This window comes from Dermacentor variabilis, chromosome 9 (genome assembly GCF_050947875.1).
Source record: "Dermacentor variabilis isolate Ectoservices chromosome 9, ASM5094787v1, whole genome shotgun sequence".
In the NCBI taxonomy this organism is placed as follows: Eukaryota; Metazoa; Arthropoda; class Arachnida; order Ixodida; family Ixodidae; genus Dermacentor; species Dermacentor variabilis.
The window spans coordinates 42127686-42142346 of record NC_134576.1 but is presented as its reverse complement, the minus strand read 5'-3'; the positions used below and the strand labels follow the sequence as shown (position 1 = coordinate 42142346).

The 14661-nt window shown below is 46.4% G+C and overlaps 1 protein-coding gene across 3 annotated transcripts in view; it reads left to right on the top strand.

The window, feature by feature from the left end:
* Positions 1–358: 358 nt before the first annotated feature.
* LOC142592639 (uncharacterized) overlaps positions 359–14661 on the top strand; it is a 79717-nt gene continuing 65414 nt past the window's right edge. Inside the window, exons 1-2 of one of the 3 annotated variants that reach the window (XM_075704196.1) lie at positions 359–631; positions 7848–8106. In XM_075704196.1, coding sequence (XP_075560311.1) covers positions 7883–8106 — 224 coding nt within the window. In that variant the 5' untranslated portion in view covers positions 359–631; positions 7848–7882. The remainder of the gene's footprint in view (positions 632–7847; positions 8107–14661) is intronic. The other 2 variants (XM_075704197.1, XM_075704195.1) reach the window with 2 other exon arrangements.

Below are 14661 nucleotides of genomic sequence, written 5' to 3'. Positions count from 1 at the left end.
TGACGATTGTGACACCACCACCCCTAGGTAATCAACTTACGGAAAGCTCTTGGCACCGTTGTAAAAGAGAAATTTCTCTATACCGTTGCTGAAACTTTAAAATGTTCCTCAATACACTCGCTTCGTGCAGTTGACAAGATAATTACTGATGATGATAGGGGTGTTGACGACACGCCGACCGCGCCGACAGGGATGTACATTGCCTCCGAGATTTGGCAACACAAAGTGCGCGCCTCCAAATCTCAAAGGCTATAAGATATTTACTCCCACTGAAACAGAAGTTTCTGTAGGCTTTTGTTTACTCCTTTGTTTGATTCTTTAATCATAATTTTTCAACAGTTAGGGTGCTCTATCAGAGCCCGCGCTCTTATAGAGCACCCTAGCACAGCAAAGTCGCAGATCATAATTATCTATCATCAGCAGCGATTATCACGCAAGTGACGCGAGGGCCGCGAGAAGCGGGTGTGTTGGGGAACATTTAAAAGGTCGCGGCAACGGCAGACAACGGTTACTACGGCAGTTCTTTATGACAACGGTGCGAGGCGCTTTCCGTGTGCGTTTGCCTCGGCAAGGTGTTGTCACCGCCGTGAGTGGAGCTTTCAAGCACTGAACAGCAGCATTCCCAAAACGTGTAAGTGTGGACTGTCAAGCCCTGCAGTTATGTTTTCACGTGTGTTGCCGCGCGAGATTCGGAATGGTCGAGCTGCTTTTGTCGTCACGCGAGTCTAAAACGTGTGTTTTATGTTGCGTCAGGTTGTAGGTATTCTGTACGAACACTGCAAGAAAAAGAAAAGTGGCCCAATTAGTTATCAATTTTTCCTTTTCGTACATAATACAAGAGCCGCGCACAAAGACGAGCAGAACTGGCCGTTCAGCGGCGACTGCGTAGCTCAATTGTAAATATTTGTGTACCATTTATCGGCCTGCTTCGGGTGTCTTGAACGTCTGGCATTAGCCCCCTCGTGTACCCTGGTATCTGCTCTGTCCAACGGAAATAGTTCAACGCTCGGCGTTCGCAGGCCTCGCGAAATCCACTGTAATATGCGATGGTAAGAGGCGTGTTGTGTGGATATTTCTTGCCTATACGGCGTTCGCAGGCCTCGCGAAATTCACTGTAGTATGCGATGGTAAGAGGCGTGTTGTGTGGATATTCCTTGCCTATAAAGCTGATCTGAGTAGCTAGGCGTACTGTTCCAACTGGCGAATAAGTTCAAAGGAAAGCTCAGCGGTACACGCTAGCTTTTATTTTTGTGGCACAAGCTGAAATGCCGTTTATGTCAGGGCAGGAAAAGCTCTGGTAAACGTGTGGCCACCCCGCAATGAAGTTGGATGGATGGACGAACGTCCCCTTTGGAACCCGGTGGTGGGTTGCGCCACCAAGCTCGCTATTATACTGCCTATACTATTATACTACCGCTATTATACTACCTAGGTTAAAAGAAAAAGAAAACCACGACGAACTCCCACAACCAAATTTTCTGACCACTATTGTGAACTTTGTTTTTGTGCGCCTCCGTTTTTTGTCGTATCTCTACTTTTCTTCCACCAATCTTCCAGTCGCCTCCTACTAATCTCTATTCGGCCATGTTTACTTTCCCCTGCTCTTGCTGAACCCAAGGGCTTCAAGGATGTGTTGCCTGTACATGTCGCGCCACCTAGCAGCAGTGGTGAGCACCTGCGAGTAGGCCTTCACTGTCATTCCACCATTGTCCGTGGTGCGCTCAGGCCATCCTGAAAGCCTGCTTTTCCAATGGATTCATCACAGCCTCTTGGCAGCTCCTTCGTGAGAAGTGTGAACGAGCGCAGATACTGCTGTGTTAAGGATTGTCACAACCGCGAAGGGGATGTCTGCATGAAATTGCAGTGCTTGCCTTCAAAACTGCGGGAACAACCCGGTGGCTGAACTGGATTGTTGTGGTTCATGTCGGTCTTGCGAATTTCTGTCAAATGAACTAAGACGTAAATGCAAAACAAGAAAAAAAAAGTGTCATCTGTAAAAAAACTCGCAATATTTAGTTATTTATTTACTTTCAGGCCCTGGACGCACTAGAGAAAGGAGTGGGGTAAACATAACAGTTTGTGCAAATAACATTAGATTTAAGCAAAGGCATGTTGAATGGCGTTCTTGAAGTTAGTAGTGTCTGTGATGGCGGCGATGGCAGTGGGAAGATGGTTCCATTCTGTGCTTGTTCGAGGAATGGAAGAATCGCTGTAAAGGTTAGTCTTGCATGACGGCACACCTACTTTCAAGCAATGGTCTGATCGAGACGAAACATAAAACGGCTGTGTGAGAAGCTGCTCTTTTAATACAGGGTTAAAGTGCGAAATTTCATAAAATAGCGAAAGGCGAGCGCATTTTCTACGGAATGAAAGATCGGGTAAGTTTAGGGTGTTTTTCATTGATGTAACGCTGGAATGACGCAAGTAATTTGATAAAATGAATCTAGCTGCACGGTTTTGGATTGATTCAAGGGCAAGTGTTGGAGTGGCTTGAGCGGGATCCCATATGGCGCATGCGCATTCGAGCTTTGATCGTACTAATGTTCGGTAAAGAATTACTTTAAGAGATGAAGGTGCAGATGAAAAATTACGACACAGGTATCCAAGCATGCGGTTAGCGTTATTAGACGTACTCAATGTGGGTGTGCCATGAGAAGTTATCTGTGATAGGAAGACCGAGATACTTGTATGATTCAACAGGTGTTAGCTGATTACTATTAAGAAAGTATAGGCGCGTGTCACTGCGTTTTGAACGGCGGGAAATTTGCATAGCTTTACATTTGGTTGCGTTAAGTTGCATTAGCCATTTACTGCACCAGAGTGACATTATTCAAATTGTTTTGAAGTTTGCTTGCATCAACTGGATCAGTAACTCTATGGTAAAGTACAGTCAGCGAAGAGCTTAATTGAGGAAGAAGTAATGCAGTCAGGGAGGTCGTTAATATAGACGAGAAAAAGCAATGGACACAGCACCGATCCTTGCGGCACTCCTGATGTTACAGCAGAGGAAGGAGAAGGGTAATCATTAGCTGTTGCATACGGTGTTCTGTTTGAAGGGAAGTCTCTAATTCAAGATAAGACGTTAGGATTTATATTAAGTTTGCTGAGCTTAAGGATTAGTAAATTATGTGGGACCATATCAAACGCCTTGGCGAAATCCAGGAAAATGCAGTCAGTATCATAACCTAGGTCAGCATTAAAGAACAGGTCATTGGTAAATGATAATAGCAGAGTCTCACATGAACAGTGCTTCCTAAAGCCGTGCTGACAAGGGTTAAAAAATGAATTGGTTTCTAGGAAATTAAATAAGTGTGAATATATATGTTCTAGAAATTTGCAACGAATACTGGTTAATGAGATAGGGCGATAGTTCTTGGGTGAATGTGAAGTACCTGGCTTGTGAACAGGAACCACCTTCCCATCTTTCTAATCGCCAGGTAGAATTGAGCGCTGTAAGGACTGTTCAAAAATTTTAGAGAGCATAATACATGAATACACGGCAGTACATTTTAGAATTTTCTGTGCGATTTCATCAGGTCCTGCAGATGAAGATATTTTTAAGCCGTTAGATTGGTTACACCGTCCCAATCTATACCAATGGGATCCATAGGTGGGAAATTCCGAACCGCAATCAAAGGGTTACAAACAGGCGACACTTTATGAAAAACTGATGTGAAAGCATTATTCAGCACAATGCAGCATTATTCAGCACAATGCAGCATTCATCGACAGGAACAGCATTGTTGGAATGTTTTGCCTGTTAGTTTTCCCGCCAACAATGCTCCAAAATTTACTAGGGTTACTGTGCAAGTACGAAGGAAGCGTAACAGTAAAGAAAACGTGTTTTGCTTCAGCAACCGCCCGAACATAAGCAGTGTTAGCAGCTTGATAATCTGACCAACATATAACGAGGTTTGAACGTTTCGCGCATCGAAACAAGCGCTTCTATTGTTGCATAGGCGGCCTAATGTTGTGTTGCACCATGGGGAACATTGGTCAGATTTAACAATTCTTTTGGGTACATAAAGATCGGTAAGGTACAGTAATTTGCCTTTATACATCAACCAGTTTTCATTGACTGAGCGCTGATCAAACTCGGCAATAAATTCATCAACAAAGCGTTCCATTTCTACCGTCACAGCCTGAACATCGGCTCTAGAAAAATCGCGGATATGGTTTACACTTTTTTTTATAAGAACACGAGCTTGCAAACATGTGTGAACAGATTCCCATAGAGTTAATTTATAAGAACGTCTGGAATTTCGGACGCAAGAGCCCTTCGCCTTCCGATTCTCCAGACCTTATGACAATTTTCCGAAACTATTTTCCGATTTCTGACAATTTTCCAAAATGACTTTAATCAAAAGCACCACCGCCGCCATTTCGATTATCTCGCCGCCTCGAACCGACGCACGCACGCAGATCCGCTGGCAGCCGTAGGCCTAGCTACTTTGACGTTCGCTATTAAGCTTGTTGCTGTTCTGCGCCGTGTTTTTTATTGCACGAATTCGCTGCTCTCAGTGATGGCACCAACTCCGCCTTGGTGATCCTCGCGATTGGCTTCTAAGCTTGGAAAGCACGGTGTTGCATAATGCCGGTTTCCAAAAGCCAGCTTCACCTCAATACAGTAACGTTAAAGGGATAGTGAATAAAAAATTTGTCACTGAGATTTCTGTCTCCAGTGATAGCTGTCGCACCGAGAGCGACCAAAACGACTCTTTCTGAGGAGAAGTGAGCGAAAAGTAATTATTTTAGGGAATATTTCTCAAATCACAGCACCTACCGGCATCCTCCGAAAGCTCTGGCAAAACCGGATATCACGTCACGCTTACCCACCTCGAGGCCCATTGCGAGTGATTGTCCACTCTGAGCGCGCGAAGGGGCGAGTTGACGTTCGCAGCAACGCGCTTTCTTTGTTCGACCGTCCTACTCGTACCGCTTCCTCGTGTGAGCTGTTCGAAAACCTCGTCTTTGATCTCGTGGATTTGTGGTTTGATGTGTGGAGCAGCCGTGTCAACGCCGCAAAATGCCTAGGGCCTGCTGTGCGCATGTGAAAATGGCAGGCAGCGGTAGTCTTTCTTTCGCGTACTTGTTCACGCTGTAGTTTTGCGCACAGGTGCCGTTTGACCGTAATTTGTCGTTTGTACGACGTTCTGAGCCAGATGTTTGGCCAATTCTGCCAGAATGAATCGAAATCCGCATCGTCTGAAGCGACGGCTGTCGAAAAAAAATTCGCCGACATGAGACTCGTGGCACCATCTCGTGTGCACCAAGGAAAGGAGTGCTCGGCTGCGATGAAACAACGGGACGCTGAAACCGCTGCGCATGTACTCGTTCACTCCGTGAATAACAAAACGTTCCCTGCTTACGGAGGCGCATTTAAGTCGCTGCACATGCCTGGCTCCTATCCTCACCCGTTGCTTCATCGCATCTATTCTCAAAACAGCTACTTGCGAGCATCAAGCACCTGCCGCGCGAGAGTCGGCAGCCGACTGTTATGCTCACACCGCCGGCCGCACCTGCTCCGATGGCGTAGGTACAGGGAGGTCTACACGCGTCAATATCTTCAATGATTTCTACGTTTTTTCTATGTACAGTGTGTACTCACGGCACCTGTATTGTGCACTGATGGCTTTCATGTTTTACGCGCTAGCAGCTACCCATCCAAGCGGGCGGAGCAAGCCGCTTTGCGAAGAACGCAGAGTAAATTCCTTACGTCGCCTGACATTGCATAGCCTGAGGCATAAGCATCCTCGCTCCGTTGAAGCTAAAGATGGCAAAGCGTTTGCGTGAGTGAATCGCGCTGTGCGCACCGCCTCGGATGCAACACTGTCAATGAGGCGTGCGCCTCTCGTCTCGCTAACTCATTCGTGACAGGTGCGAGCTTGCAATCCGAGCCGCAGGAACCGCGTTTAAATCTGGTTTCCACCTATGATGCCGCCCCTGATCTCTCGAGGCGAACGCGTGTACATGGAATGCACAGTGTAAACACCACTTTGCTGGTCCAGACTCGGCACCGCGGAGGGGGACTGCTGCGGCGGGTCGTCGTCAATTTCGCTTGACGACGCGGACGGATCGTAGGCATACGCCTTTATCGTTCGTGGTCGTTCTGTAGGCCGCTCATCCAAGTCGGAGTCATAATCTCCACTCATGCTTTCACTCTCACTAGAACTTTGCATTTTGCACTGCGCAGCGCGAGGAAAACAAAACTGCGCAGCCGGTCAGTTCGCTCCGCGGCTGCTGAGGGTAGGTGTGACGTCAGATCCGCCGGCTTGCTGTCGGGAGCGCTTTGGGAGTGACGCGGTGGCCGCTCATAGAGAGTCAAAAATAAAGCCATCCGCTCAAAAGTAACCTGAATAATGACTATATACTGTAGCAATCGTGTCTTAGGAATTCAATTTTGGGGTTTTCTCTCTATTCTTCGATTTTTATTCTGTATCCCTTTAAGCGGTGAATCATTAGCGTGGGAAGGGGAAATTGCCATGGGGCACAGTATGTATTCCTTAAATATCGACACTTGCACCTGGCATCTCTTGTCACTGTACGAGCACCGATATGCCTAATAAGTGTACTGGTAGGCCTTCAGAGCTTTTTCGGATGTGCCTGTGGTGATTTTAGACCTTAAAGGCAGTAAAAGACATTGCATTCATTTTTTCCAACTGGCCGATTTTTCGGGCAATTTCGGGGCCCCTAGAGATTTTGAAAAATCGGCCGTTGACTGTACAACTGATCAAGAGGATGCTTCAAATAGTCTGCGCAGTGGAAGGAGGATGAGAACGCAAAGGACCTACGCATTGAGAAATGAAGGAGAAAGGAAGGGTGCCGCTGCCGCTTTGAAGGAGCTTGAGCTCAGAAAAACGTGTTGTCTGATGCCGAAATGCAGGTGTCCCTCATCCAAACCAAAATAAATGATTTAAAGCTGTGAAACACAACACTGAGGCGTTGTGCGCAGTCTGAGAGTATGTCAGAAGTCTCGGGACAGTTGAGGTTTACTTAGCAGCTGTTGAAAGAGAATCTCACTTGTGGCAAAGTTCGGGCCTCATACCAATGAGCTTGCTATCAGTTGATAGATGTTTGCTTCTGTATGTGTCATTTTTATTCGTATTTGGGAATGTTCGACTTGATCTGTAATGGGTCTTACTATTTTCTTCGCAGACGTTTTATTCGCTGTGCATTTTACTAACCACTCCCTTCTGTTCTTTTTGAATAGAATGAACACTACTCCTTTCTATTCAAACTGCATTAAGTAGTTATTTTTTCTTTCACTTGCTTACTAGAGACTGGCAGCATCGGGTGACATGGTGTCAGCCCTTCTTGACATAAAACAAGGTTCTCCGTCACTCGGAGAATTTTGCAATGGAACTCGGGGGGAAAACCTGGAAAACTCAAGGAATTTGGAAATGTCAACTTGGTAGACACCCTGTTCCAGTGTGTATTCATGTTGACATGCAATAAACATTGTTAGCACACAGTTTGCTCCCCCCCCATCCTCTCCCTCTCGTCAGTGTCCTGTTCCAAGTGCTGTTTCCCTCAAGTTCAGTAAGGTACAGGTGCAAACAAAGGTAACTGGAACATGGGAGCTCTGGTCGAACTACATCCCAATGCCCTCTAGTGGCTCATAGAAGCAAGGAATTGCACATGCATGCCAGTCTACGATAATAGTTCAATCCAAGTGCCATACAGCAGCCTTGAGGCTACTAAAGGGTGCCAAGATGCAGTTCGGCCACAGTTCCGATTACTTTTGTTTGCACCTGTATCAGCCAGTCCAAACGAACCAACTACTGCAACCTTCCTCCTGATGTGTGAATTGTATGTTTAGCTTCCAGTGCCCGGTATTCCCATTGCAGGAGGCACCTGGCTTCTCGTGCCACCTCTTGGGAATATGCTGGCCACGCCCGAGTCTCCGCCCATGAGCAGCTCGATGGTGTTGCGGGAAGCCCAGCGCATCGTGCAGAATTTGGAAGAGCTGGCCACTACGCCATTGGTCGACACGCGCCAAATCACTCTTGTCAACTTCACCCTGCAGAGCCCCGAGCTTGAGACTAGTGGCGCACTTCGCTGCAAGCTGTTTCAGGAAGAGGAGGCTCCTGAGCATGCAGACACATCGTAAGTGACCCTTATGCCTCTCGTTTTGCTGCTGTTTGGGCGACATTAAATAGACACAAAACAAGCAACTAAATTGTGACAGTAGGCTTTTGCAAAAACTAGGGTACGGAGGCAGGAGACTATACAAACATGAGTACAAACTTTTAACTCAATTTGATTAGCGGAAAGGGGGAAATGTTATACACAGACGAGGTATGACATGCACCTGGTTGGTGCTTGGCAGCCGCTGTAGCGACGACAGTTTTGTCTAATTTTCCACTTCTTCATAACAGACTTCAATTTTCTATTACCGAAATACTTTATTGCTCCATCAGTAGGATTATCACAGAAAAAGCTAGACCTATTGCGAGGTCCATGACTGAAAACCTAGCCTTTGTTGGCTTGTGTTGGGCATAGATTGCATAAATTTGGTCTTCAGTACATGTCACTGCTTTTACAATTCACATCCTGAGATTCTTCTTTGTGTGTTTTGATATTGTTGTGGCTAGGGTGGCATTCAGGGCATGGAATCCACCATGCCCATCAACTACATCAGGTTATAGAAAATGAAGAAAAAAAAGGTTTATTTAGCTTGGATACACGGCTCCACTCACGCAGGAACAAGTTAAGCGTCTTGGTTCACATGAGGACCCTCTGTCTTCACTCTCGAAAAGTCTCTGCTCATAATCCCGGCGTCTTCCCTAGGCAAGCAGACTAGGGAATCTGAAGACTGTCCAGCAGCAAATCACCATCGTTGACTCCGTTGCGATACCATGCCCGTGCTCCCCATAACCTGCAGTAACTCTGCCTCGAAGAAAATGGTTTGAAATCTGTGGAAAGAAATCGTTCGGCAACACCTGATTCGTTTGTCGTTGCCCCCTCGTTCTTTGCTCAGTCTGCCAGGTGAAGGGTGGCAGAGTTCCTTTCATGGAACCCTGCAACAGCCGGTTTACATGCTGTCTTGACCGCTGGATAAGTGCCGAGGGATGGGTGGTGATTTGACTTGTCTAATTAACTGCACCTATCCATTCGTTAGGTATTCTCCATTAACAAAGGTATTCTTCATTAACTATGACCAATTGCAATGCATGCTCACTGACCTGGGAGGCAAAGCAGAAGGGTGGATCTAAAAATTAATCTGCAGAAAACTAATGTAATATTTAACAGCCTCGGAAGAGAACAGCAGTTTACGATAGGTAGCGAGGCACTGGAAGTGGTAAGGGAATATTCTGTGCAAAAAAACAAAGGTTTCCTTGTCTTATCAGATTAGCTATGAACACCAGCCTGTTGCCATTGTCAGTGACCACACAACTCTAGGAATATGTTTTTCTTGAAATTTGAAATGGGGTACTCGCATTGAATTTCTTTGTCGAAAGTTGTCTGCAGTTACAGGGGTACTATCTCACTGTTGTAGTATTCTTCCACTACAAGCGAAGCTTCAAATTTACTACGCTCTGTTTTATTCACATATAAACTACTGCAACCTGGTTTGGGCTACCACAATTAAAACTAATATAAATAAGATTGTTACCATACAAAAAGGAATTATACGACAAATTTCTAATCTGGAATACAGATACCACGAAAGAAGCATTTCTAGAGCATAATTTACTTCGTGCTGATAAAATGTATGAATTTCAGTTATTGCAGTTGTTTCATTTTTCATCAACTAAAATCGTTAATTACCTCTCCTCTGGCATCATTGCAGTGTTACTCGTCGACTGTTAAAATGTGCTGCACTGATATGTGGGCGACACCACATTTTTGTACGAATTACAAGTTTCAGTCATTGGCTCACAATGTTCCCCTAGCACTTAATAAGCACCAAAATACTGCTGGATATAGTAGAAGGCAGTTTTGGACATCTGTTGTGCAATTGTAACTAAATAAAAGATCCAGCGTATTGTGCGTGACCTTTCGTTTTGATACCGTGTTTCTGGCCTATTGCGTATTGTTTATGTACAGTGTTTGCGATTGCTTATGTATTGTGTTGTAAGTCGTATTGTTTTTTTTATTTCATGTTTTCATGCCTACTGATTGCGTACAGTGCACTTGAAATTGTTATTTGAGAATGAACTTCAACTTTGAGTCTTTTCGTTACCTGTTCTCAACTTTGTTTTTCTTTCAATACTTAATTTGCTGATGTTTGGCGTATCTTGTAAAACTGATTTCTTAAATTGAAATCGTGTTTGATTACATTGCTTGCGATTATACCTGTTTTTTATGTGTCTTGTTCGCTATGCCTTGTAACGGCTTCCTGCTCCTTTTGTCAAGCTGCTCTAGCAGCTTTTAGCAACGAAGCCGTCCAGATGTTTCTGGGAAATAAAATTGAATTGAAAAAATATACATCTACTTAAGGCAGGTAGTGATTGCGGATCCGGATCATGAGACTGAAATAATCCGAAGAATAAGAATGGGCTGGGGTATGTTTGGCAGGCATTCTCGGGTCATGAACAGCAGGTTGCCATTATCCCTCAAGAGAAAAGTGTATAACAGCTGTGTCTTACCAGCACACGCGTACGGGGCAGGAACCTGGAGGCTTACGAGAAGGGTTCTACTTAAATTGAGGACGATGCAACAAGCTATGGAACGAATGATAGGTGTAACGTTAAGGGATAAGAAAAGAGCAGATTGGGTGAGGGAACAAACGCAAGTTAATGACATCTTAGTAGAAATCAAGAAAAAGAATGGGGCATGGGCAGGACATGTAATGAGGAGGGAAGATAACTGATGGTCATTAAGGGTTATGGACTGGATTCTAAGAGAAGGGAAGTGTAGCAGGGGGTGGCAGAAAGTTAGGTGGGCAGATGAGAGTACGAAGTTTGCAGGGACAACATGGCTACAATTATCACATGACCGGGGTAGTTGGAGAGGTATGGGAGAGGCCTTTGCCCTGCAGTGGGCGTAACCAGGCTGATATGATCCATTCGTTGCCGTGGTTCCCTTTCGTTCGTCCTTTTCTCGGGTTTCCAGGTAATGGTGAGGTGACCGCTTTTAGTCGTTGTCCACGTGGCATTGACATCTGTACAGGAGGTGCAGTGGTTTGACACATGGCAAACATTCAGTAAACACCCTCGGTGGGGTTGAAATGTAACTGTGTGTGTGTGTGTGTGTGTGTGTGTGTGTGTGTGTGTGTGTGTGTGTGTGTGTGTGTGTGTGTGTGTGTGTGTGTGTGTGTGTGTGTGTGTGTGTGTGTGTGTGTGTGTGTGTGTGTGTGTGTGTGTGTGTGTGTGTGTGTGTGTGTGTGTGTGTGTGTGTGTGTGTGTGTGTGTGTGTGTGTGTGTGTGTGTGTGTGTGTGTGTGTGTGTGTGTGTGTGTGTGTGTGTGTGTGTGTGTGTGTGTGTGTGTGTGTGTGTGTGTGTGTGTGTGTGTGTGTGTGTGTGTGTGTGTGTGTGTGTGTGTGTGTGTGTGTGTGTGTGTGTGTGTGTGTGTGTGTGTGTGTGTGTGTGTGTGTGTGTGTGTGTGTGTGTGTGTGTGTGTGTGTGTGTGTGTGTGTGTGTGTGTGTGTGTGTGTGTGTGTGTGTGTGTGTGTGTGTGTGTGTGTGTGTGTGTGTGTGTGTGTGTGTGTGTGTGTGTGTGTGTGTGTGTGTGTGTGTGTGTGTGTGTGTGTGTGTGTGTGTGTGTGTGTGTGTGTGTGTGTGTGTGTGTGTGTGTGTGTGTGTGTGTGTGTGTGTGTGTGTGTGTGTGTGTGTGTGTGTGTGTGTGTGTGTGTGTGTGTGTGTGTGTGTGTGTGTGTGTGTGTGTGTGTGTGTGTGTGTGTGTGTGTGTGTGTGTGTGTGTGTGTGTGTGTGTGTGTGTGTGTGTGTGTGTGTGTGTGTGTGTGTGTGTGTGTGTGTGTGTGTGTGTGTGTGTGTGTGTGTGTGTGTGTGTGTGTGTGTGTGTGTGTGTGTGTGTGTGTGTGTGTGTGTGTGTGTGTGTGTGTGTGTGTGTGTGTGTGTGTGTGTGTGTGTGTGTGTGTGTGTGTGTGTGTGTGTGTGTGTGTGTGTGTGTGTGTGTGTGTGTGTGTGTGTGTGTGTGTGTGTGTGTGTGTGTGTGTGTGTGTGTGTGTGTGTGTGTGTGTGTGTGTGTGTGTGTGTGTGTGTGTGTGTGTGTGTGTGTGTGTGTGTGTGTGTGTGTGTGTGTGTGTGTGTGTGTGTGTGTGTGCGCGCGCGCGCGCGCGCGCGCCGGTAGCCAACTGAAGCAGACAAGCGATGTCGTCGCTTTGACCTGTGTCGTATTGGAGCTGGTTCTACGATATGGGCGTGCAGCGTGGCGTTATCGTAATGGTGCACTATAGTGCTGCTTTCAACCGAAAAGTTGTCCTAGCTGCAGAGGCATAGTAAGCCAGGCGTGACTTCAGCATCGATGAGAAAAATGTCCATCGTTGGAAGACACAATGGGAGACACTTTTGCATATGCCGCAATGAGGAGATGACAGTGATTAGGAAGATAAGCGCGCAATAACAGAGGAGCTGTTCAGAGATTGCACAGTGTTTCAACGTGTGCGATGCCACACTGCCTGCGCATGCATGAGTGTGCGGACGTGAGCTTGTGCGTGTCCGCCAGCGCACGTGTGGTCTGGGCTATAGGGACGATGCTAACGGTGGTGATGACGTAAAGTGAGCTCGGCATGTTCATATTAAATAAATGCTGTTATCATTTTGTGAAAGCTGTCCTCGCTTGTTCTCTTCAGCCTGCATTCGAGGTAAGGTTTTTTTTTCTGGCTCCATACAATGGGGGGTCGGCTTAGAATCAGGCCCGGCCTAGACTCCAGTAAACACGGTAAATAAAAGGGATAGGCGAACGTCGTCAAACTTAAAACAAGGTATTGCAAAATTTTCCATGGCATCAACTTTCTGTTGCCAGCATCACCTTCAACTTTCTGTAGCTCAATGCTCCTGACTCGGTGCACGCACTGGTCTCATTCTGTTCATACAACTTCCTTCTCCTCACCCAGCTGCTTTTGATGCCGACTTGCTTCTCTGTAGCAGACTTCATCAACCTTCCATTGCAGACTTTTTCACTTCTTGCCTCCTGTTCTGCTTGTGTAACCTAACTCCATGGCACGTGCCCACTATACAGTAATGGCGTATTTCGGGGGTCGATCTGGAACGGCCGCCGAAATTCTCGAGAGAGCGTTATGGTTTCACAAATCCGAATCGGCCAGTGGAGCGCTAAAATGCTCTGTGGGGGATTGCACAAAAAGTCTGCGTAGACGTCGCACAAACCGGTTCCGGAAACCATGCCAGACTTCCACTCTGGATGTTTCCGTGGCAACCTAAGTTGCCGTCCCACGTGCGTAATTTGACCGCATCAGTAGCAGAATCAGTCATTTTCATGTCGCGCCCGCAAAGATTGTGCATGGAAAACATGCATAGCAGGCTTCCTACTGCACCTTCATCACCTCGTAATCGTTTTTGTCCAAGCTCGCATCGCTAAACGCGATCTCTGCAGCAGCACCGAATGCAGCCATATTGCGAAGCGGCACAATGTTGTGCATACCGACCGGGTACCGATTTTGCTTGAAGATGGAAGTGATGCAAGCTATTTCTGCCCGTATCTGCGCCTCAGTGGCGGAGCAAGTGAGAGCGATCTGGCGCGGAGCGAGTTGATCCAAAACACCCAGCGGAAAGTGCGAACCCGCTCCAGATCGACCAGTGACCAGGTATTCTTTCAACCTTGTAGTGTCCCCTTGTTGGGCTTGGTGATGGGTGGCCACCATTGCCACCGAACTTCCCAAGGATTGGATAGCAAACGCTTTTCCCCTCCTTCAAGATCACCCTCTGAATAGAGGGTGCACCGAAGCAACAGTTCAGTTTTCTTTAAAAACAAAACAAGACCTTCCCAAAGTACCACGTCCTTCACAGTGAAGGTGACACAACTGTTTGAAAATTGTCACAGTTTCTAGTATCAAAATGCCTAGTTAATGCGATTCGACCCAACTACAAAGCCTTGACAGTGGCAAGCGGAGACCTCCTCCTCGAGCTGACAAAGAAAGATCAACTTGGAAAGCTCGCTGAATTCACCACTATCGGTGACATTAATGTGACAATCGCTGCACACCACTCATTCAACCGAGCAGGGGAGTAATATCGAAAGATTTCCTGAACATTAGTGATGAAGAGCTTCTTGAAGGATTCCAAGAACAAAACGTCATTAAGGTACAAATAACACCCTGGCAAAATGACCAAGATCCCCGCAGCACACGTGATATTCGCTATTGGTACGAGTATTGTGCCCAGTTCACTTGAAGCAGGTTATTTGAATATCAACACGAGACCATACATACCAAACCCGAGTCGGTGCTTCAAGTGCCAGAGGTTCGGCCACGCATCACTGCCATGTAGAGGCAAAGAATCGTGCATGAAGTGCTGTGTCTAGGACCATCCGTCTGAAAACTGTAATGCTCCCCCACACTGTGTAAACTGCAAAGGGGATCATCCAGCATTTTCACGATTATGTCCCAGTTTGATGAAGGTGATTGCCCTCGGAGTAAAAAGATCTCATTTTTCGAAGCAAGGAAGAGTCTTTCACTCTTGCCTAAAATAAGCTATGCCAATGTGGCACGGCAGGGGGCAGCACCACATCTGTCTCTGG